General features: G+C 36.8%; 1 protein-coding gene across 4 annotated transcripts; it reads left to right on the forward strand.

Moving 5' to 3' along the window:
* Nucleotides 1–4,792: 4,792 nt before the first annotated feature.
* Nucleotides 4,793–23,728, forward strand: TRAK2 (trafficking kinesin protein 2). Of its 4 annotated transcripts, XM_086465030.1 has the most exons (16): nucleotides 4,799–4,835; nucleotides 5,881–6,075; nucleotides 9,709–9,762; nucleotides 10,551–10,621; nucleotides 11,248–11,364; nucleotides 12,967–13,176; nucleotides 15,028–15,106; nucleotides 16,861–16,991; nucleotides 17,207–17,281; nucleotides 17,954–18,091; nucleotides 19,026–19,105; nucleotides 19,811–20,014; nucleotides 20,144–20,442; nucleotides 20,779–21,057; nucleotides 21,292–21,391; nucleotides 22,002–23,728. In XM_086465030.1, the coding sequence occupies exons 1-16, from the start codon at nucleotides 4,799–4,801 to the stop codon at nucleotides 22,678–22,680; spliced, it is 2,748 nt and encodes a 915-aa protein (XP_086321156.1). In that variant the 3' UTR covers nucleotides 22,681–23,728. The 4 variants fall into 4 exon arrangements, with proteins under 4 accessions (XP_009944510.1, XP_086321156.1, XP_086321157.1 ...); XM_009946208.2 differs by lacking the exon at nucleotides 9,709–9,762 and having other exon boundaries at nucleotides 4,793–4,835; nucleotides 20,779–21,055; nucleotides 21,284–21,391; XM_086465031.1 differs by lacking the exon at nucleotides 9,709–9,762.
* The last annotated feature ends 373 nt before the right edge of the window (nucleotides 23,729–24,101 follow it).

A 24,101-nucleotide genomic window follows, 5' to 3' on the forward strand; every position in this document is an offset into this window, starting at 1 on the left:
ACAACCTTTATAATGAAATATTAGCACAGCACTTGCCTCGGGCATCTGTCACATTTTTTGTACTCTCTAACCAAGAAATATTCAATCCATGACAGTTCTTTTTTCCTCTGAAAAAAGAGATAAGTTCCTCTGTGATCATAACATTAAAGCATGTATGCATTATTTCTTGCAGGTAGACTTTTTTCTTGTGGAAAAAAAGAAAACCTGCAAGAAATAAGGTATACACGTCGTAATTAGTAATTGTGAATTTGCAGACAAGAACTAGGAATTAATGAAACTTGTTATGGGTATTTCATGTAGGTAGCATTCATAGTTTAAGATGAAGTTAGACTTCAATTAAGCATGTGCTATTTTTCCACTCTGTGCTAAGGGTGATACAGACAACCTCCAAGCATGGAGGACTTAAACATTTGTAACTATCAAACTGTGGTATTTAACAGTACACGTGTATGCGTATATATAAAGCATGTGTGCATGTACTCAACAGGTAGTTTTGCTGCTTATGCAGAATAAATACGGTTTATTACAAATGACTGACAAGGAGAAAAATGAGTCTGGCTTGGCATAACTCTGGATAAATAGGATGAGGGAACTGTTCTGCCCAGCTTCATGACCCCCTTGATAGTCATCATCCCCTAACAGGTATTCTGCAGCTTTGCCTCTGAAGCGTTACCCCACCCCAAATTAAAAACAATCCAGGAGATGGGGGTGTGTGGTTTTGTTTTCTTACAGTTCCTTTCTTATACCATACTATTTGTGGTTGAAGGTCTGTTGCAGGTTTCCTTATGATTATTACAGTTGTTATTAGGATTGTGTTGGTGTACTCTCTTAAATGATTTTTTTTTTTTTCCTTGCATGAGAGAAACACAAGCGCTAAGTAGGTTTTCAAGCTAAAAATAACGTGTTAGGCACACAGCAAGTGTTAATTGTGATAGACAAAGTTTGGGTTCACATAGATTTGTTTTTCAGTATATAGTCTTCTGTTTGTCCTTCATCTCATACTATATAGTGTTGAAGGATTTGGCCTCTGCCTCTGAGCACTGGTCCCAGCCACGTTTTGGCAGCAACTCAGCATAGTCGTGTTTGCTATGAGAATAGAACTGTTCCATTAACCTTGAAATGCAAAATAAGTTTATTGTTGTTAGCTGGCTTGATACCATTCTAATTTTAGTAATGAAAAAAGTACTGTGTTAATGACTTGATACAATTTTTTTCTTTAATTGCATACTTACATAGCAGTAAAATTCGACATCCCAGAATAATTGACTCATTCAGTTGGTTTCCTTTTGGAAAACAGACATTTTGGAAAATTCTAACCAAGTTAGAATCTTCTTTGTGTTGAAATATTGTTTGTGTTAGTTGTGGCCTGATGTCTTGCATCCTGTAATTGTGCAGAGGAGTGGATCTAGTTTAGTCTTTCCAAGTGGTTGTGAGGAGTCAGCTGCTCTCGACAAATGGAAAACAGCAGGAATAATGGGATATAAAGATAAGACAATAATTTTTAGTATTTTATAGCTATTTCAACTTTCCTAAGGCTTTACTCGGTATTGCTTTTTCAAGTTAATCTTGGCTGAGATCTTCTAATCCATTGAAGGAAAAATAAATAAAATTTCCTGTCATGTGGTTAGGAGAACTCTTTTTGTCTCTTTGGTACTGAGATCAATCTATACATTGAAATATTAGTGGTTTAATGGAATATGTGGTTCCTATTCTTTTAGTTTTTCCTTTTTTAACCTATACAGTATGATATCTTACCACTTAGTAGACAATTGATGTATATTTCTTGTAATGCTTTTAACATGTTTTTCCATCCCTTCTTTTTTTTTTTGTTGTTGGTTATGCTTTAATTTTTGTACAGTTTTCATTGGGAGTTGTGTCAGGTCTGGTTATAACTTTGGTGAATAAGACGACTGCTGCTTGGGTCTTAAGTGCTAGCCCTCTGTGCTTTTTAAAATACTTCTTGGTATGAATGGGCTCCAGCATTGCCTTTCGAGTTTCTCTTCCATTTTCCATGCACAAATGAGCTAGCAAACCTCAGAGCAACTTGGATTCTGTGGGGCAGATGCAAAAGGCCTAGGACTAGTTCTTACTTCCACAAGAGGTCTTTTTATTAAGCGTGCTATAGGTACTCCTGGTTTTAGCTTCTGTTTCAAGCCACATGATAGTTGAAATGTGAAACACACATCACAGAATAACATGTAATTTTAGGGAACACAGAAATACACAGATGGAGATAGATGTGTATGTGTGTATATAAAATGTTGTCTGATATTTCGCGTTCTCTTGAGCCTTCCTTGAAGAAAGCCTCCTGAGAGCACCTCTCCTGCATATAGGCCATTCTCCAATATTTTAATTCTCCCTGGTTTTTCTGTGTTCAATTAACCTATTTGTAAAAGACTCAAGCATCAATGGGAAATTGGCATATGAGGGAGTAGGGGGACAAAACTGATAAGAAGTACATCTGTGTGGAATGAATAGAGTAAATTGGCAGTGGAAATAATCTTTAGAAATAAAGATTAAAAATAATACCTGAGAAAGTTTTCTGGCTTCTGTTTTGGACAGGTCTTTCTGCATTATTAACAGTTTTAATTTCTAGACCATCCTTTTGTAGCGCGGCCATGTATTTTGAAGCTGTGTTGAAAATTTTATGGGGTTTATCAAAATGTATTTAATCACTGTTATAACTTGCAGAAAGAATCTGCACGTAGGAAATAGTTTTATCGCTGCAGAGTAAAAGGGTCATGGAGTCACTTTCAGGGTGCCGCTGCACAGTGCGTTAGCTGGTTGAATTTCCAGAGAAGTTGCTCCATGGCACACTAAACGAAAGGTATGAGAAGCATTGGAAATGTAAGCATTAACTTTTATGGTGTTTGCTTATCTAGCAAACTTCTCAAAAGTTTTACGAATGAGGTTGCCCTATCAATTCAATAGCCTTATGTTGGCCTGATGCTCTAGAAAACTTTGAGCCAAACTTTTTTTTCTTTTTTCTTTTTCTTTTTTTTTTTTCCCATTCTCTTTGGCTTAACTGAGACTGACCTGCAATAGAGTGTTTCGGCTTTGCAATACTTAGAAGGTAGATTAAATCCAATCTTGAGAGGAATTAGCATTCATTTTTACATTATTAAAACTCAAAGGAAGAAGATTCAGTCGGTTGTGAAGAAACTGTCCTATGCTGGTGACTTTTTATTAAAAGATAGAATCATCTTGGCTGTGTGGATCTGCAGCAGTCTTCTTAAGTGTCATCTTCTGCTGAATTGAGTTGTTTTAGAGCAGGGCATGTGTGTAGTTAACGCTTTTCAGCAATCCATTAAAAAACAGCCTCTTGAAAAAAATCATAGACTAGTGTTAGAAGCACCTATACATTCAGATAGCAAATGTTTCTGAAATCTCAGTCTTACTGATTTTTAATAAGTGTCTTAATATGAATAATAATTAAAACTGGTAAATAAAGTACATATATAAAGAAATAAATGACAAATCTTACAAGTATGAGCTGACCTTAATGGAAGAAAGTTCTTCTTTTGATCTTTTGCCAAAGTCTTCAAGCAGATGAACTAGCAGGCTCTAGGCGTTCTTTGAAAAACTCCTGCACTGTCCATTTTGATCTTGTCAAATGCGAGGTTGCTATAGACAGCGAGACAAACCTGTGATTGATGTGTTTGGTGGTGGGAGATCTTAGGGAAACTGTTAAGAGCAAATTTGAAATTAATGTAAGGTTTCAGGAGAATTTTATGTTTACAGAATGTAGGAGGAGGGAAAATGGAACTTTTGTTGTCTTTCATTTTATATTTTTCTGTCGTCTAGGACTGCTCTTGTATTTTACATGGAAGATGACTGATCACTCTTGGCAAGGGAACAGCAGAATTTTTAGTGTATTAAACTGTTCTTGGTTAGTCATGGTAGTTTCATTTCTGATTTAAATGAGTCCCTACTGAAGAGGAAACAGATTTTGTCATGATCCACAAAGTAAATTTCTGATAGATCCAATTTTTAATTAACAGACTTCTAAAGGGGGAAAAGATTAAAGCAAACAGTCCTATAAAGCTTTTTTTTTAACAATGAAAATGCTAAGAACAACAGTTTTGAAATCCTGCCTTTAGAATCCATCACTTCAAATAAATGTAGTAGCCTGAAGAAAATTTCTGTTTAGTTAGAGCTGCTGTCCTTTAGAGTAAAAGGGAAATGCCTCATTTCAGTGAATGAACTTGTCATACACTAAACATTATATGGAAGCGGAGGAATGGTATAGACAAGTAGGTAATTGACGAAGTCGATGCTGAAAGTGAGATGTTTTATCTGCAGGGAGAAGACATTTTTGATGCTACGTTTTACAAGTACTGTGTAAACTGGGGATTAAATTGTTTGTCTTTTTTTTTTTTTTTTTTTTGGTTAGTTAAATTATAGCCTTGGGAGGAAATTCAGACTGAAAGAGATGAATCATATTAATTTACCTGTCTCATTTGAGAAGAGTGACATCTGTTAAACTTCGGCATTCTCTTTGTTTTATTTCTAGGTAATGGCTGAGCCAGGAAGCACATAAAGCTTATGTGAAATGTCCTATAGATGCTTCTACTGATCAGTAGTACCCTGGATGAAATAAGCGTGTCCTAAGATGGCATTAGATCTGGAGTATGAACTGCTCTACAGAAGTGAGTTGATGCCAGATTTGTCAGTGTCTTGATGGCTCTCACTCTGTTTCTAAACCAAAGCCATCTTTCTACCAAAGCAATAAAGGGACAATGCACAATCTGACTGCAGAATGCTGTTTCCAAAGAAGTGAACTGTGAAGAAAGGACTCATGAATTTTGATCACAGGCACTTGGAGAGCATCTCTGGTAAGTTGAAGGATCAACTGTTCCAAATCCTGAATGTATCTAACATGTTATAGAATACCAACCTGAAGGCAATCTTAAGTTTCACATTCTTTGTATTGCTTATCTAATATTGCTAATGAAAAATGGTGACTCCTCTTAACTAGCTTGTAAAATCAATTTCCACTGTAAAATGTTGTTTGTAAAATTCTCAGTGTCAATAATTAACATTGTCATTTTTTCCATTGAAGGATACTGAAGATGGTCTTCATCTTTAGTGGAAACGTTGAAAAGATAATAATAGTATATCTTTGATGTGCAGTATTTTAGCAACTCAGAATTAATGGGTGTTTTGGTTTGGTTTGTTGTTGTTGTTGTTCCCCCCCACCCCCACCCCCCCCACCCCCCCACCCCCCCGATAACTGTGAAGAGATTAAGGGGTGGGGGAATGACAACACAGGAAGAGTTGAACTTCCTTACCAGGATTTTGAGTATTGTGTTTCTCGAGGCGTGATTCCATATGGACGATAATAGAATTTTTTATTCGTTCCCTGATTTCAAGGCAGTATTCAGTTGATTTTTGTAGTTACTTTAAGATTATTTGCATCTTATTTGCATCTATGTTTATTACCAAGCAAAAGGAGAAACAGAAGAACAAGAAAAATGTGGATTTCCTTCAGAAAAGGGAAGTGTAACTATGCTAAAGCAAATGAAACCTGACAAAATTAATTGCTAGTAAAATGTAGGTCTGCATTTTAGTTCAACTAAGAGGAAAAGATAGAAATTAAAACTACTTACATAAATCATATTCAAGAAGTCAGAGGGCATCGTGGCTAGACCAGCTTTCCAGGAAGCTGTTGGAGTCAGTTGATTTATATATTACAATGTAAGTCAAATATTGATTCAGTAAGTATTCTGGTAATTTGTCTAGTACAGAATAATTATTTTCAAATCTACTGAAGGTTTATAAAGTATTTTATAGTACATAAAATGTATATCACTATAGCAATATTAAATATACATAGTATTTAACAGAAGTGTAGTGTTACTGGCATTTACTCACTTTCAGATGTCTGCTCCAGTGAGGACCTTCCTGAGGTAGAGTTGGTGAGCATGCTAGAAGAACAGTTGCCAGATTACAAGTTACGAGTGGACTCTCTGTATCTGTATGAAAATCAAGACTGGATTCAGTCCTCTGCCTGCCATGGCCATCTTCCTGCAGTCACTTCTCCAGTTCATGATGAGGAGCCCTTCCATTACATGAGTGAGTATATCTGGGCCTAGGATTTATTTTTTTTCCTTTCAATTATTGGCGAGAAAACTGTAAATATAAAACTAATATTATTAATATTATAACATGTTCAAATCTGGAGAACTTTAGGTCGAAGAAAAAGCTGAGTTCAGGGGAAGTGCTTGTAGTTCAGCACTGCAGTTCTAAGGGCTGAGCTAGCATGGCCTATGGGTGCCTGATCATTAGATTTCACACAGAAATAAGAGTGGGTACATGTAATAGTGAAAAAGAGGCAGGAACCTAGAATTGCACTAGATTAGATGTAATATGAGAGATATGGAGTATACAGCAGCTCTGTTTTCAGAAACATTAATGATGCTGTGGTTCTTTTGATGTTTGCCCTGGTGTTTTGTGCCAATGTTGCTTTTGAAATGCTGCTAATGGTTTCTTCTGGAGGTAGAAATGGTGTGAATGCCAGATAGGTGGGTTCAGCGCTGATCACCGCCTTCCAGTTTTGAAAATACTAACATACTTAAATGTAGCAGATCATAAGGAAGAAAATGGACGGCTTCCAATCCTGTAAAGAAACATTTAATATGTTAAAAATCAAATGTATAGAAGACTGCCGAAAGAACTGAACACTTACTTGCCTGTAGTTTCAAGTGTTTTCATGTGAAAAGAGGACAATACATTGTAATGACTTTAGAGAAACCGGGTTAGTCCTGTTTCCTCCATATGTTGGAGCTATTGGAACAAACCACTTGGGAGAGTGATCTTGGTACTTATATTCAACCTTGGTATTTGTACAAAATCTTTTAATGATTACCTCTTCCTTGTACATGCCACCTCTGAAAGGGGGTTTTTGATGTTGTTTGTGCTTTAAGCCTCCACCCAGGGTGTATAGCAAATGACTAAGTAAAAGTAAAATATTACCTCCTAAGAATGCACTACTTGACAATCTAAAGCAATCTCGTTATCAGTTGAACGTGCAGGCTTGGAACTCTTTTTAACTGTGGAAAGTATTCAGAAAGCTGCTTAATGTGTATTGCTCGGGCTGTTTCTGATATTAATATTGCAAGCATAAATGATTTTTTTAGTTGAGTGAACATTTCTGTAGTTCACTGGAAGCAGTTGTGTAGTCAGTGGGGTGTGTACTTGCCTCTAAGTCTTCATTATAAAGAGGTGGGATCAGAGTCTGTCAGTGCTGGAAGGAACTTTACATCAAAGGTGGCTCTGCTGAAGCTTTGGTCAACACCTGCGGTTCCAGTGTGATGAAGCACAGAGCTCTGAGAGAAGGACCTTCAGTCAGTGTGAGCCTGCATTTCCAAACTGCAGTGAGAGGGAGGGGTTTTATCAACAAGGCAGTCATGTATTATTTGGCTGTGAAGGTACTACAGAAAGTGGTGTCTTCCTCTTGCACCCAGTGAGAAGTTATTTTTAACTACAGAAAGTGTCCTGTGAAAGTAGTAAACCACTTGTGAGAGTTTTTTCAACAGTTGCCATGTATGTTTTCTTGACATTCTCAAAAATTAGCTGTAACAATGACTGACAATGTACAAAACTAATTCTGTGAATTAAGAACACTGTTGTAACTGCTGATTCATATAAACTCAAGATAAATATGGTTTATGTTTCTCCTAGAAATCGTCCAGAGAGATTGCATGTAGTATTCACCATATTAGTTTTTTTGAGTCAAGTAACTTACAGGGAGATACTGGGAAGGTCCCAGTCAAATCAAGATCTAGTTATAATCATTGCTGAATAGCTTGTTAGGTGGAATTTGTATCTTTCTTTCTGTTGACTGGAACGTGACAATCATACTCTTGTAGCATAACTTGGGGGTTTTATGTGTCTGTCTCCCCCCCTCCCTATATATGTATGGAAACATTTTTATAACTTTTTCCTAAAGAGAATGCTAAACTCATGATTTGAGTGAATTTGTAGTCGACATCTGAGAGGAAAAAAAACCCAACACCACAACAGTTCTTGTTCTTGAGCTCCTCCTCTTTTTATGGCTGCTACTGCCTATTAGAAGGTTTATCCAGTGACCAACTGAGTTCCTACTGGCAGTGTTTTCAGTGAGGTGGAAGAATTATTTTCTGCTTCATCTGTGGTAGTATAAGAAGCCCTGAATTACAAAACGTCTTGTCTTTAGAACTACTTTGTGTGTGCGAATAAAGGGACATGGCACAGCATAACAAGAATATTAACCAAAATGAAGAGTTGCTTGCAGCTTTTGCTTGGCAAGGTGAGTGAGGAGAGACTGCACATGTGGCAAGGCAGAATTATGACAAAGTATGTATAATTTTGATCCTGTGCTGTGAGAAAATAACAAAAGTTTTATAGAGCTTAGTTTCAAAGCTGTTAGTTCTGTGATTTCATTTATCAAAGTAAATACATTTGCTTTTGATTTTTAGGAACCTACCTACCTAAGTAACCTTGTATGTAATTAGTGTAAATCTTTATTAAGGTGACTTAGCACTGGATAGAAACTTTTAATTTGAAATCATGTAGTGGGAACAGTTGCCACAGGAGAGCTGACTATAATATTCTGCCTGTAATGGCTGAAACTTACTTATGTATGTGCAGTGGGTTTTCCAAATTCTAGTAAGCCAGATGAGTTTGACTCCCCTCTCAGCAACCGGTATCAGCAACCAAGTGGTACAGTAAAACTGACCTCCCAAATGCATGTTATGCTACTGATAGATAGGTACTTTAAATTTTTTGAAGAGTTTCTATTTTTGCCCAGCTTAGAAATACAATTAGTAGATGGCACTGCTGTAAGTTCAAAGCTCCTAAATACTTGAACAGCATGTGTTGGGGTTTTATGCCTACTGATCTACTTGATAAAAAGCATGCAATTTGTTAGTTTGATTTATTTTTTTTTTTTTTGAGAAACGGTTCAGTAAACATTTTTCTTTCATATTGTTCTTTCTGTTCTGTCTTTCCAGACTGCAAGAAAGTTTCTTTCTGTACTAAAATGCAACTAGTTTTTGTTCCTAGCATAGCCTTGGTGTTATGTATTAAAAGGTTAATTACAGACACTATGTGTGTAAAGGACATACATAGCTTATATAACATGTAAATGAAGTTAGTGTGCATTCAGCTTGCCATCTTGTAACTAAGTGTGCAGTTCTCAACAAGAACAAATGAAAAAAACCTAGAATCAATACCACTGTGTATTCAGAGTATAAATCAGATTTAAACAAGGTAGAAGAGCCAAGGAAATCTTCAGAAATAGATTTAGACCAAATCCATAGTAATCTCATTTTTGCAGTGCAGTCATGATGGAGTTAGTTTCAAAACAAGTTAACTTAGACCTTCAGTTGAAGCAGATACTTCTATATTTGTTAAATTTATAGTGCTGCCCTCCTTACTTTCATGATTCTGAGTCCATAAAGCAGAAATAGCAAATTTCTGCTGAACTTGGATAAGCACAAACATCCATCACCTGCAAGTGCAATGTGTAATTCTGCTCCTGAATTTAAATGGTTCTTTAAAAGTTCTAAGAAGGTTTTAATAGTGTGAAAAGTATGCTGAGCCATGCGTGTGTTTTTTGGTGGTGGCGGATGCATGCAAAAAAATCACCTATTTCCTTACATTTTAATTCTTTTTCCACTGTGTTCTTGTTTTTCCCCCTGTATCTTTCATTTTCTGTCACTCTAGCTCTTATTGAACTTCCTTCCTCCTCCTTGTCTGGATCTCACAGATTTGCAAAAGGTAAATAAGATGTCTTTATTAGCATCTTCTGGTTCTCAGGACAAGAACTAGAGCAGACCAGTGCCTTGCATTTTAGCACTGTGTTTTGTTCAGAGTTGTTGCAAATTCTTCGTGCTTTGTTTATTCTTCACTCAGTCATGTTTTTCAAATCCTGCTTGTTTTCAGTTTTTTAATAGTTTTACAAACTCTTCAAGTGTAAAAGCCACTTGATCAGTAAGAGAGGATTTACTGCTACATCTAAATTGCAGACGTACATTATCCAGTTTCTTTTTAACTGCTTCCAAGATGATCAAGCACTTAATAAATACGTTTTCATGACTGGTCTCTGGGGTCTTCATACTTCCTGTGTATAGCTGTCGCAAACACTAATGGGAATTTTGTTTCAAGGGTAAAGTCTGCAGGTGTGTTCAGGTATCTTTGGATATGCTCCAATATACTCTTCCCTCTTTTACTAGCAGGCTGGATGATTTAATAGCTTAGCTGTATTCAAGAAGTTGATCTTAAGAGGTTTTTCGCCTTTTTCTGAATACGAAGGATATGTGAGCACTTCAAGTTTTAGTTAATATTGCTGAAAGCTGTAAATGTTCAGTACCTCATTTTATCAGTCTCCGAGATGAGCATTGTTTCATATTTGTGAAGTTAAGATGCATTTTCATAGCCTCTGCTAGTTTAATCAACAAAGTACTGTATTTGTATGTAAACAACATGCTCTGAGTTTTAGCTCTCTCCCTTTCCAGCAGTCTTCTTGTACTTAAGCTACTTCAGTAAGTATGTTTTTCTCTTCTCAGTTCTTGGCACAGATAACGTGGAGCAGAAAACCTGCAGTGATGCTGACATGGTCAAACATCTGTTAGCTGAGGTACGCTTGTCTCCATAATGCTACGTTAATATATTTGAGGACTTGTATTTGAGGAAGGGTTTTATTCAGCTACTGGAAATTTTGGTTCAGTTATCTTCAGGAGCTGCTTATCAACTACATGGTAATGAGAAACTGCCCATTTGGTTGTGCCATCTTGGAAACAACATTTAGCAAAACTATGGGCACCAATGGAGCCACTGAGGTGCAAGAAAGAAACAGCTTTCTTCTGCTTTCGTGTTGCTCCTTTGCTTCTACACTCTCATCACTATACAACTTAAGCAGTCTGTTCTGGAGAAAGCATCACTTGAAAGACCACAAGCCTAAGTGTGGCATCTTTGTATGATTCAACAGAGCCCAATACTCGGCACAAAACCCAAAACTGTCCCCAGGTTTGGTACTTTCCCCTCTCCCCGTTACTCCAAATGACTGTGGAATAGAATGTGCTATCATCATTAAGACAGTTATTGCTGTGATCGGGATCCAAATGGTGACGCATTAATCATTGTTCTAACATGATGGTCCATTTGAGAGTGAAGGGGAATGGTGATGCTACGAAAATCTAAAACTACTCTGAATTTAAACCTTATCTGATCAAAAGTAGACTTTTGTTCTCATTTTGTGAGCAGAAAGATCGGGACCTGGAGCTGGCAGCTCGAATTGGACAAGCCCTCCTTAAGCGAAATCATCTGTTGACAGAACAGAATGAAGCACTAGAAGAACAGTTAGGACAAGCTCTGGATCGAGTGAGTGATCTTTCTTTTCTTTTGGTTTTTTTTTGCTTTCTTTTCTTTTGGTTTTTTTTTGCTTTCTTTTCTTTTGGTTTTTTTTTGCTTTCTTTTCTTTTGGTTTTTTTTTGCTTTCTTTTCTTTTGGTTTTTTTTGCTTTCTTTTCTTTTGTGTTTTTTTTTTGCTTTCTTTTCTTTTGTTTTTTTTTTGCTTTCTTTTCTTTTGTTTTTTTTTTGCTTTCTTTTCTTTTGGTTTTTTTTTTGCTTTCTTTTCTTTTGGTTTTTTTTTTGCTTTCTTTTCTTTTGGTTTTTTTTTGCTTTCTTTTCTTTTGGTTTTTTTTTGCTTTCTTTTCTTTTGGTTTTTTTTTGCTTTCTTTTCTTTTGTGGTTTTTTTTTGCTTTCTTTTCTTTTGTGTTTTTTTTTGCTTTCTTTTCTTTTGTGTTTTTTTTTTTGCTTTCTTTTCTTTTGTGTTTTTTTTTTGCTTTCTTTTCTTTTGTGTTTTTTTTTTGCTTTCTTTTCTTTTGTGTTTTTTTTTTGCTTTCTTTTCTTTTGTGTTTTTTTTTTGCTTTCTTTTCTTTTGTGTTTTTTTTTTTGCTTTCTTTTCTTTTGGTTTTTTTTTGCTTTCTTTTCATGATGGTGGTAAGAGGATTAATGTGTGTGTTTTGACCGTCAGTCTGATATCCTACCATTAAACTAAGAATCTAGTAATCTAAGTCAAAATAAGTAGTTGGTATCTGACATTACCTGCTACGTAACAACTTCACAGGTGAGGAAACAGCTAGAAAATGAGCTGTCTTAATGGGGTGCTTACACTAAGAATAAATAAATAAATAAAATTTAATGAAAACTGCTCAAGGTCTTTGCTCCATCTCTTTCTTTAAGCACAGATTCTTGATCTAATCTTTTCTTTGTTTTTCTTTCTTAAAAAATAATTAAATAGTTGACAAATTATGAAGTATCCCAAGTTATTTAACCCTGGAGTCAAAAGATGTAGTCTAAGTTACAGTGAAATAGATTCAGCTGCTTGTATAAAACAATATGCTGGTAGCAAAAACATATTCATAATTAGCAGTGGGACAGCATAAACTTTTGTATTCATACAAAAATTTAGATATGCAAAATAGAATTTATCTAAATGAGACCTATTTCTTCTCTTGTTTTATTTACCCTACAATTCATTTAATATATAGACTGGTGGGGGGGGCGGGTACCATTCTATACGTATAAATGGATGTCTATCAGTCCTTTTCTCCAGGAAGTCACAGTTCAGAAGAATGATGATAATCAAAATGATAGTTAGCATGTTAAAATGTAAACATCTGTCAAAGCAGCTGGATAATTATTTTGAAGTGAACTATTAAAAAAGTAGGTTCTGTTGTCCATTCTTGTGTTATCTTGAGTTTTCAGTCTCCCTTACAGTGTTCAAATTATGATTTGTTAACTTCCTATAAAATACATAGAGGTTGACTCTTCTGTGCAAATATAAATAAATGAATCATGACCTGTGAGCTATTTTTTTAATCTCATTTTAGACTGGAGCAGTGAGGCTGCGTAAATAGTGCACTGTAATATTGTATAGCTAAAGTGTATTTCACAAGCTGGTGATCTTCTTTTGTCATAGGTTAACCAGCTGCAGCATGAACTGTCAAAGAAGGATGACCTGCTTCGTATTGTTTCGATTGCTTCTGAGGAGAGTGAAACAGATTCCAGCTGTTCCACACCACTTCGGTTCAATGAGTCTTTCAGTGTATCACATGATCTGCTGCAGCTGGATGTCTTGCAAGATAAACTCAGAGAGCTGGAAGAGGAGAACCTTGCTCTCCGATCAAAGGTATATCTGACTTACAGTGTATATACCATATATGCTGGATATGAAATAAATCAGGATGGTTAAAAAAAATCCAGCATCTGGGTTTCTCTTGAAGCATATGCCTATTTTGTATCACCATATACAAATCGTACCTGAACACATTCCCTCTACCCCCCACATCCTTCTATTTCTTTCACTACTCCTCATTATCTCCAGAGTCCTCTAGCAGTCCTTCCTCAATGCCTTTATAGTATGTGAAAGAAGATGGGAACATACCTAAGCACCCAGCAAAAGTGCTTGGACCCATCAGGCCCTCAAGCTTGTGTGACCTGTTTTGATATAAATCTTGACAGCAATTAGTAGTAGTATTTTGGGAATTCCATTGCATTGCCATTACATTTTTGTCAGGCTATATTCAATATTAAGGGTTAATAACCTTCTACTCAAAGTTTTTTAAAGACACACTTAGTTTTGTGTCTGTCACTATGTGATTAGTCTCTGTATTGTAATTGGTCTCTATTGTGTATAAAACATGAATACAGGCACTGTGCCATTATAAGGATAGAGACTAAATGGCCAGACAAAATACTGGCTGTAGAAGTCATGGAACGAATAACAAAGGTTACAGGAATCAGGATCTACGGATGCAGTATCTCTTTGGAGATGGAGAGTGGAACTTGTAAAATAGGAGATTGTTTAGAAGTGGGTTCTGTTGTTGTTCTTAAGAAAAGGCGGGTGTTGTTTATAAGAAAGGTGGGCTTTATTTAGTGTGGGGTTTTTTTGTTTGTTTTGGTTTTGGTTTTGGTTTTTTATGCGAGTCTTTCCCAATATAGGCTTCTTAGACCAGTACAGCAGAGACTTGAGTCCTTTCATATGAACAAAATATACTCTTTCCTTTGTTTTGTCTCCAAAATACTCAGCCTGAGATGCATATCCTTCCTAAAACTCCCTAAGACTAAATGAATAGTTTAGTAGTGCTGCAGGAGACAAAAAAAAAGAGAAGGTCAGACTTCTTTTTTATGCTCCTAACCCTGTATGTGATTACAGAACTTTACAGACCAGGGATTAACTTAGTCTACCTTATTGTGAAAAAATAGAGTTGAAGAAAGACTGCTATCATTCTATGATATGACATAACCTTCACCGACTTGAAACAGCCTCAGTCATATTGAGCCTATATTTGCTTTTTTTTAATTATTTTTTTATCTGACATCATTATGTAAAAAAGTGTGTTTGCCTGCACTTGTGTACCTGTACTTCTGTACGCTTGGATAATCTTTAGACCCATTTACTCAGTTTTATGATGAGTCACTTATCTGTGCAAAGTTTAATATTATTATCCTCACAATTGAAACAGTAGTGGGAATCTAGTATGCTTGGTGTTGTTTAGACCTGTTGTGATACTCTGTCTTTGGCCCAGAAAATTCACAATCTAAATAGACTAGGTGGGGAATATGGAGAAAAGCTCTTCTACTGAGAGCTTTTCAGCACCATAAAAGGTTTGGCTACTGTCATTCAGTTCTCAAGATTCCTTTGCCTTAACAAGTTTTGAAGCAAATTCAGTTGTTTACTTCCGATTGGTGTGTTGGTTTACTTTCCCTACCAAATTATCTATTTTTGCAACAATTTTTTTATTAGAGGCGAGAGATCAGGTTTTGTTCGTGTGTCTCTGTGTCTTTCACTCAAAATACCTATACAATTCAGGGAAACAGGTTATAGTGGAAAAAATGGTTAGGAAGTGTGTCCAGATGCGCAGAAATTATAAAGATAGAGGGAAGACTCTTCAATTGCAGGAATTTCAGAAATAAAAATTTATAACATTAATATATAGATAGATAAACTGAAATTGGAATACCAATAATTTTCTTGAAGGCTTGCCATCTGAAGACAGAAACCATTACATATGAAGAAAAGGAACAGCAGCTGGTCAATGACTGTGTCAAAGAGCTCCGTGAGTATCCAGGCTGTATCTTGCAATGGCAAAATGACATTTGAAGTACCTACTGCTTATACCTTCTTAGTTATCCCCAAATCAAAAAATGAGCTTCAGTAGTTTATGCCAATTATTCAAGTCTTGCTCTTTACCCAAGTGCAAAATTGTTACTGTATTTCATCAAGTTTCACTCTGGCATTCAGCTTCAAGTATGTGTACTGTGTTTAGAGAGAGAAAATGAACACAAAATCTAATGTCCATAAACCTCCTAAATTGAAGCCTACAGACACTGGGAAATCAACAAAATATATTCTTGTACAGAATATTCAGCACACTTGACACTGAGATGTATCAGTACATAGACTCTTAAATGTGGACATAGTGCTCAGTCTAAATTACTCTGTATCTATGAACACATTAGTTTATTTTTAAAATCTGTATTATGAACCAAAGCATTTAAATTGGCAAGTGTTTTAATTTGTCTAGAACAGTTGTCGATATTTGCTTTGGGAACTACTTACTTGCAACGAACTGCAGCTATTACACAAATGCACCTTGAGTGTTCTGAAACAATAAGGAACAACCGTTTTTGCTGTGTGGTAATTGTGTAACCTGGTGGTACAATTTTTTTTAACTGTAGTCATTTGATGTTTGCTACTTTGTGCATAATGAGCTTAAGCTTATCTTTTAAGATTTTTATTGTCTTTACAACTACCATAAAGAACACCGGGTTGCTGTTTGATTTTTCTTGTTCCAGATGACCATAATATACTATGAATTGATGCTTAGTTGTTAATTTACTCCATTCCCTCTGAGAAGAGATGTCCTTTGCAAATAGAAGTTATTTCATATAAGCTCTCCTATTTCCCGTTAGTGAGAATGTAAGTTCTGTTTTGTCCAATTATATAGCACATACAGGCATGATAGGTAATTTAGACCACAGAAAGAATCTTCACCCAAATGATGACTAGTCTACAGCTTTAAAACTTGTATCTTCAGGAAAAAGTTGTCTGACTATGAGCTTAAATGTCCATAGACCCATGGGCAGGACCTTGTTCTGCAGTAAATCTGTGATGTAAAATAACCACTAAATTTGTAGTGTGACCTTTATATAAGATTGATCAGACTTTATTATGACTTTGCTATGCTTTCAGGGCAAAAATATACAAGCAAGACTAACTGCATAAAAATATGTCAGCTTTTTGAGTTGCTTTGTTATCTCACTTGATGAAGTGCTTGCTCAAAGAAAAAAAGAAACTGGAAATTGTGTGCAGTGGGTCTTTGGGAAATAGTGCCCAGAATCAAGAGCTAAATAGGTGTATTTTATGCTTGACAAGGTCTGACAAAATGCCTTTGCTTACAGAGAAGGGTAGCTAGTGACGAGATCAATTCAGAGCTTGACTTCTTCAGCATATTCCAAGTCTGGCCTTGGTCATGAGCCAGTATGTAATTTGAAATTATTTATAGCAGCTTACCTTGGATTTTTTTTATGGTCACTTCACATACCTGTGGTATGTATTTCAGGTTGTGTGTACTTAGCTCTTAATATGCTACACCTGCATTTGAAGTTAACTCTTTCTCCTCCTCCCCACCACTTCTCTTGATCTTTTCCTCATGGATGTTCTAAGGCACCTATGTTTATGTACTATGAATTGATTTCCTAAGAGTATTGGTCATTTTGCAGATTGTTGTTGACTTTCACTCATCTTTTCTGGGTTTTTTTGTCATGTGTTGGGAATAGTTCTCTGCTAAGTTCCTTTTATGTTTTGTAGGGCAAACAAATGCTCAAATTTCCAGAATAACAGAGGAGTTGTCAGAGAAGAGTGAGGAGTTAGTTCGCTACCAGGAAGAGATCTCATCCCTCTTGTCTCAGATTGTTGATCTTCAACATAAACTCAAAGAAGTAAGGGACTGCTGATGAAGAGCATATGCAGCATGTGTGCGCGTGTGTATGTGCATGTGCACGTGTGCGCCAGTGCTTTATAGCAGGTAAAAATTGACTTGCAAGCCAGGGGGTTACACTGCAAGAGAGTGGCTGTTTCAGGAAAGCATGGCAGAGGATCAGCTGTCTCAGGGAAATCGGCTGAGAAAATGATGAGCACTTTTTTGTGCTTTCAGCATGTGATTGAAAAGGAGGAGCTGAAACTTCACTTACAAGCTTCCAAAGATGCTCAGAGACAACTGACAGCAGAGGTACTTGAGGCTTATATATATATATATATATATATGTATATATACACACACACACTTTTAGATAAATGTTTGGATTAGAATACAAGAGAAAGAAAACAGAGAATGGGAACTACTGCTTTTTAATTCTGTAGGGCTTTTCACTTTTCATTGTGGTTGGAGTCATATGATCGGAGGTAAATAATAATTATTTAAGTATATACAAATATTTTTGTAGTTCACAGGAGTATGAAAGGCAAGGAGGGTGTTCGAAGTAGGGAGGTCTTACTATTCTTAATAGTTATGAGAAAAAAAAGAGTGGTTTAGTGTGAATATTACTGATTGTATCAACAATACTGTAGCTGATTAGATTTTAAGGAAGTTCTCTTTTTTTGCTTCTTTTGCATCACGAGTTATCTGTATTTGCAGAGTATTTTGATGTATTTTCCTTTGGATTTTATCATACTTTTTCATCTTTCGAGTCTTAATTTGGGCTTCATGCTTCACCAACAAAATCAGTGCGGGTACTATGCTGGCCATTGTCCATTCCAAATGTTGGTATGTGCTGTGCAGTTGGAAAAATATTACAGTGTCAAATCAGTCGATACAGGTTGCTGTAGCAGTTAATTCAGTTTAATGCTGTCTTTCCTTTGAAGCTTACTGGTGTCACATGATGGCCTCTTTTTCTCTTTTCAGCTACATGAGTTGCAAGATCGGAATGCAGAGTGTCTAGGGATGTTGCATGAATCGCAGGAAGAAGTGAAGTTGCTGCGCAGCAGAGCCAGCTCTGTGGCTTGTCTCTGCCACCCCCAGTCATGTGGAGCATTTCCTGTGGTAATAATACTGCTAGCAAGGCATATACCTGCTGGCACCTATGGTGGCCTGTAGTAGCGTACAACTGGATGAGTAAAAGAGCCATTACAGGAGCTGCAGCAGGAACTACTTTTTAGTAGGCAAAGAAGCTGATCTAATGTTTTTTCAATTTGTTAATGTGTACACTTTTGAGAATTTTGTGTATTAGAAAACTAACGATTCACTTGACACAATGTAGTATTATTTTTCCTTTTTTATGCCTTTTCTGTTGAGGGAATTGTCTCAGTTGTGCTAGTATATTGTTCAACGTTGATGTGAATTTTATAACTTCACAATGTTTCTTTAAGAAACAAAGCATCTTTCAAGAGTTCAAAGAGTATTTTTTTTCCTTTATGTAGTTCATGATGAAATTTTATGTCCTTATCTTGTGAGATTAAATTTTAAGCATCATCAGAAATGCTTGACCTTAGACTAATTGCCAGAGATGACTAAACCAATGGAAAAGGGTTTAAGGCATTTATTTTCCTCTTCTTATTAGTGTCAGGTATGTTCTGATTACTGTACTCTAAAAAATTTCTGGGCTGCGCTGGGAATTTGTCAGGTTTTGGTGGTGGTTCTGTGTATACAGAATCCCTCATGTACATGTTTGGCCTTGTAGGAAGTGCTCTTACAATTGTAGCTTAACTTAAGAAACCAACTTAAAGAGTACCAAGAAGCAGCAGATGTTGCTAATGACAACTGAACACATACAGGTTATGCATACGGGTAGTTATGGTGGAAAAACTACTCCCATGCTCTTCCTTCCAAGGCCCAAGTGTTTGTCAGAAACATAGTGATACCAGGGAGATAAATGGAGACTTCGTGAAGGTTTTTTAAGAGATGTTTTATGCTAACATTGTTAGGAGGAAGACTTGAATCTATTTTGTCAGCTCTTCTGGTTTCCATTTTTCTCTAGGATTCCCTTGCAGCAGAAATTGAAGGGACAATGCGGAAGGAATTGAGTCAGGGTGATGAATCTCTTCTCTCCAAGCAAAAGTATGTTTTTAGATCTCTGTGCTATTTCGATATTTTTCCACGCTTGTATTAAGTAAGGTGAAACTGATTTCTGGACATTTATAAATATAAATGTTCCCTCTATAGTAAGTTTTCTATGTAACTCAATTAAAAAAACCTTTGTAGTATTTGATAATCTTTTCAACTTTGAAACCATCTATTCTTACTTGATTCTATGAGGAAGTTGGGAATTTTCTAAAAGGATGTTATTTCATTCTTTAATTTGTGAGATTTTTGATGCAAATTTTCTGACGCGCAGCACTAGCTTTATCCCTTTTAATGCTTATAGAAAAATTCTCAGAGAAATGAAATTATAGCCAAAAGACTGATAACAGTTTCCAAAGCCCTGAATCTCTGGATCTCTTATTTCTGAGCAAGAAGTAATAAATTAAATATATGCTTCTGAAAGCATGTATAAATTAAATAAAATTTGTGCTCCTGAATGTTCTCAAGTGGTTATCAATAGAGGTTCAGGTCTTTCAAGTCGAAGTAGGTGGTAACTGTGATATTTAAGAGAGTAATACTCCTGAAAACTAGTGTCTCAGGGTATCCTGTTTTTCTGGGCTTAAATCTTTTTAGTCAGGTCTCTGCAGACTTTTGAAAGTCTGTGGTTCGGAGCTTATTCTTTATTATATCTTTCTCAGAATGCTTCTAAAAATGACATTTGTTTGCTTGTCTTTTCTGCAGGGCTCAACAGAAACGAGTGTTTGACACTGTCAAGGTTGCTAATGTCACTCGTGGACGCTGCTCTTCCTTTCCTGCCCCATTGCCAATCCCTGGATCTAACCGGTCAAGTGTTGTTATGACAGCAAAGCCCTTCCAGTCAGGCATACACCAGTTGGAGAGCCACACATGGATGACCCAGAGGAGCAGCTCTGAGAAGAACTTGAAGTAGGAAACATGGCCTGTTACCTTCTTCCTAAACTAACTGATGCAAAACTAAATCCAGACTGGATCTCTGTGTAAGAGAAATAGTTAATTTAATGGTCTTAATATCTAATTATTTGATGTTTCTCGCAGAGACACTCATAATCCTGGCCAGCCAGGAACCCCTGGAGACAATGACTTAGTTACAGCTCTGCACAGGCTCTCCCTCCGTCGTCAGAACTACCTGAGTGAGAAGCAGTTCTTTGAGGAAGAATGGGAGCGAAAAATGCATTTGCTGACTGAGCAGAAAGAAGGGGCTAGTGGCTGTAGTACACCGACAGAGAGCTGTTTTTCCCTGGGTACAAACTCAGAATTCACTGATCTTGCTGCTAGCTCTAGTAATCTCCGTGTCCTCCTCCCAGAAAAATTGCAAATTGTCAAACCCATTGAAGGTAAGAGGATGATCTTCCTTCTTTCATCAGCAGAAAAGGATTTTATGTTAGTTTGCCAGCTAAATCAGTGTTGGTGTGCATATAGCTAGGTATGATACGCAGTAAGAGGAAGTAGTAGTATTTGGTAGGCTATGTGCCAACTAGCTCCTCAGTATCACTTTCTACTTCGCTTTCTTACATGGTGGTGTGAGGCTTCTTCTCGGCATTGCCATCCAAGTGCACCATGTGTGTCGCAGTGTCAGCACCAGTTGGCTGGAGTTGTTTTGCTGATGAATTCTTGTAACTCAATACAATAGTAGGTAATGGCTCTCTGAGACTCTTCTCTTGTCACACCAGGATCTCAGACCCTTTTTCACTGGCAGCAGCTTGCTCGACCCAACCTAGGCACCATTCTTGACCCAAGGCCTGGTGTTGTTACGAAAGGTTTTACCCCTCTGTCTGATGATACTGTGTACCACATCTCTGACTTGGAGGAGGATGATGAGGAAGAAGGTGAAGGAGGTATAACATTTCAAGTGCAACAGTCCTTACCAGAAGAAAAGAAATGTACAGAGGCAAAGCCAGTAGCAGGGATTTTCCTGCCACCTATTACTTCAGCAGCAGTACCACTCACTGGTAAGAAGCATGGTTAGTGGTTTGTGTTTTGGTTTTTTGTTTTTTTGGTTTTTTGGTTTTTTACTGTCTTTTTCTCAATGGAAAGTATTTGATTGTGCGACAATGCTGTCTTTACTGTCGGTGGTTTTACTTAAAAAACAAAATTAGCAGTGATAATAACATGAACTTTGCTTTGATTAGTCCTTACCTGTTTTTATTTTTACCCTCAATGGATGTAAATTCTCCTTGTTGCAGCCTCAAATCCAGGGAAGTGTCTGTCTTCCACAAATTCCACATTTACCTTTACGACCTGTAGGATCCTTCACCCATCTGATGTCACTCAAGTTACTCCCAGGTATGATGACTGCTGACATCCTGAATGTTGCTGCATAGGATTAAACAGTTGCTTTCTGGTTTCTGGTATATGGGCCAGCTTTAAAAAATACCAAGGCAGCTAGGCAACACCTAGGATGTTACTCATACAAATAGTTGTAATTACAAAGGGAAAACTTCACATTTTCTATAGCAAGAGTTAAAACAGGTTAGGGTAACTTAAAGGAAGTAAATTCATGCTCTTAGACAACAAATGCCTTGTATCATATACCTATTGTAAAAAAAAAAATAAATTTATTCTATGGTAATTTTTTTTTCTGATTCTGTCGTAATTTTTTAAGCTAAGTTATTAGAGGACATCTCTGTTGATATTCTAACTAATACAGTATAGGTGACCACAGAAGGTAAATTTAATTGGTACTTACACCAAAAGCTCTCTGTCAACCTAGTATCTTCTAAATATTTTGCAGAACAATAATTCTGAATCTACTAAAGCTGAAACTGTCACAGCTAATAGCAATAGTTTACTTTTTCTGGAGCCTTCTGTATACTAAAAGGCAAATACAGACCAGAGCAGGTATAAAGATGCCTAATGTGTGCATCTTGTCTGTTTCATTTTTGTTTTGTTTCAGCTCCATGGGTGCCCCGTTTTCACTTGGAAATACAAGCAGCAGTATTGGAAACCCAGTAGTGAGCACTCCAGCTGTGTCTTACAGGCTTAGTATTGGAGAATTTCTCACCAACAGAAGAGATTCAACTACTACCTTCAGCAGCACAAGCAGTCTGGCTAAACTTTTGCAAGAGCGAGGCATCTCTGCCAAGGTTTACGATAGCCCCGTATTAGAAAAACTACCTTTGCTACAGCCCTCTCGAACTCTCCCCATTCCTTCTACTCCACCAAATTCTCCCTTGCGTTCACCTTGTCCTTCCCCTCCGCTGTTTGAGCCTCGAGTGCATCACTCAGAAAATTTCCTAGCTTCTCGACCAGCAGAAACATTCTTGCAAGAAATGTATGGCCTAAAGCCCTCCCGTAACGCTCCAGATGTAGGCCAGCTGAAGATGAACCTAGTGGACAGACTGAAGAGGCTGGGTATTGCCAGAGTCATCAAGCCCCCTGAGACACAGGACCACAGGAAGAATCGGGGGCCAGAGGTTAGCTTGCAGAGGCAGGACTCAGCTGTGTTTTTAAATGCAGGTAGCAACTTAATGGCAGGACTGAGAAGAAACCAGAGTCTTCCAGCCATGATTGGAGCATTGGGAGCTCCAGTTTGCACACAGTCATCAAAAATGGATATCCTAAAGGAGGACTGACTGGTCTGAAAATTGACTTCTAGCATAGTAAATAAAACATGAGGGATAAACATCCAGTACAGGCATCATTAAATGTGTTACAGAAGAGTTGGAGAAGGTGCGTGCATGTTAAAGATGTGGGAGAGAGAAGCGTTGGGATCAAGGAGAGAAAGAACATTGCTTGGGTTTGAGGAAGAAGGCTTTTGTGGAAGATAAGAAAGAAGAACCCAAAACTTCAGCATCTGTCTTAAGCAAAAATAAAAGACCATTGTAGACATTGTCAGTATTTTAACCTTTTAACTGTATGTGTGGAACTGTCTTGCAGGTGCTGTTGTTTTTTTTTTTTTTTTACACCATATGACCATAGTATTTTACTAGTCAGGCTCTATCATTTAAATATAATATTAAAATAACAGTCAGTCAGACCAGCATTATTGGTCCAAGTTCCTCTCTGTAGCAAACAAATATGAAAACTTTTTTTTTTTTTTAATTGTTCTATTTTCTATTTCAGAAACTGTATTCTTTTGAATGGCTCCCCACTTTGGGAAACAGGGGAGAGAACCTTTAGCTCTATGTAAGAAAACAATACTTCTGTTTATGAACACAGAAACTGGTGGTCAGCGTTTATATTTTGAAAGAGTGCAATTGTGCTAATGAGGTATTAACAGAAGTTAATTTCTTTCCAGAGCTTCTAAAGCACATGGAGGAAGGTGCAATGAGTAAGAATTAAGAAGCAGGAAAGTATGTATTAGGGTGAAAATTTCAAGCTAAGAAATCTTTCCAAAGTGTGCTGTGCATCTTTTTAAATTAGAGTGTTTTTGCACGTGCGCACACACACACACAAAAATCTCAGGCACATTTCAGTGTTGCAAAAGGAAATAAAACCTAGGTGCTTGATTCAGGGTTTCTTTTTATTTGACAGAAGCGGAGAGCATTTACTTCAAGACAAGTGTTGGAAATTCAGTAACCTAACTCTTCTCTTGACAGGTAGACATTAGGCATTTTTGAGAGGTCTGCAGTAAACTTAATGTCTTTCATTCAGTTATTTCTGATTTTAGGCAGGATTTTGTTTAAAATATTTCATTAAGAGCAAAATTCGCCGGTCTATATTGAGAGACAGGAAGATGAAAACTAGTGTTCTTTGTAGCATTTTAATGACTATAAATCAGTTTTGTCTGCATTGAAATCCTGTGTTTTGATGATGGAGAGTGGTTCTGAACCTCGTTCTGAACAAAGCTGAGGCAGACTTTCCATCTCAAAAGAGAAGTCCATTTTAGAAATGTGATTTCTGAGTGGTAATCAGCAAAATATTACTGCCCATGCTGCTTTTCTGTTTCCTTCCTGTCCAAGGTTCTAGTTATGACTGAATAATCTACAATAGATTTATAGTGTAACTGAAAGAAAAACATTTGCCCAAAATTCCTCAGAGGAATGGGTCTTCA

The sequence above is a fragment of the Leptosomus discolor genome, chromosome 5 (genome assembly GCF_034619465.1).
Source record: "Leptosomus discolor isolate bLepDis1 chromosome 5, bLepDis1.hap2, whole genome shotgun sequence".
In the NCBI taxonomy this organism is placed as follows: Eukaryota; Metazoa; Chordata; class Aves; order Leptosomiformes; family Leptosomidae; genus Leptosomus; species Leptosomus discolor.

Excerpts from the sequence above, each read along its gene's own strand:
- TRAK2 (XM_086465030.1), top strand. The coding sequence starts at position 4,799 with ATGAATTTTGATCACAGGCACTTGGAGAGCATCTCTG. Across the intron at positions 19,106-19,810 it reads TCTCTTCTCTCCAAGCAAAA|GGCTCAACAGAAACGAGTGT; the intron begins GTATGTTTTTAG and ends TCTTTTCTGCAG. Across the intron at positions 21,392-22,001 it reads GTCACTCAAGTTACTCCCAG|CTCCATGGGTGCCCCGTTTT; the intron begins GTATGATGACTG and ends GTTTTGTTTCAG.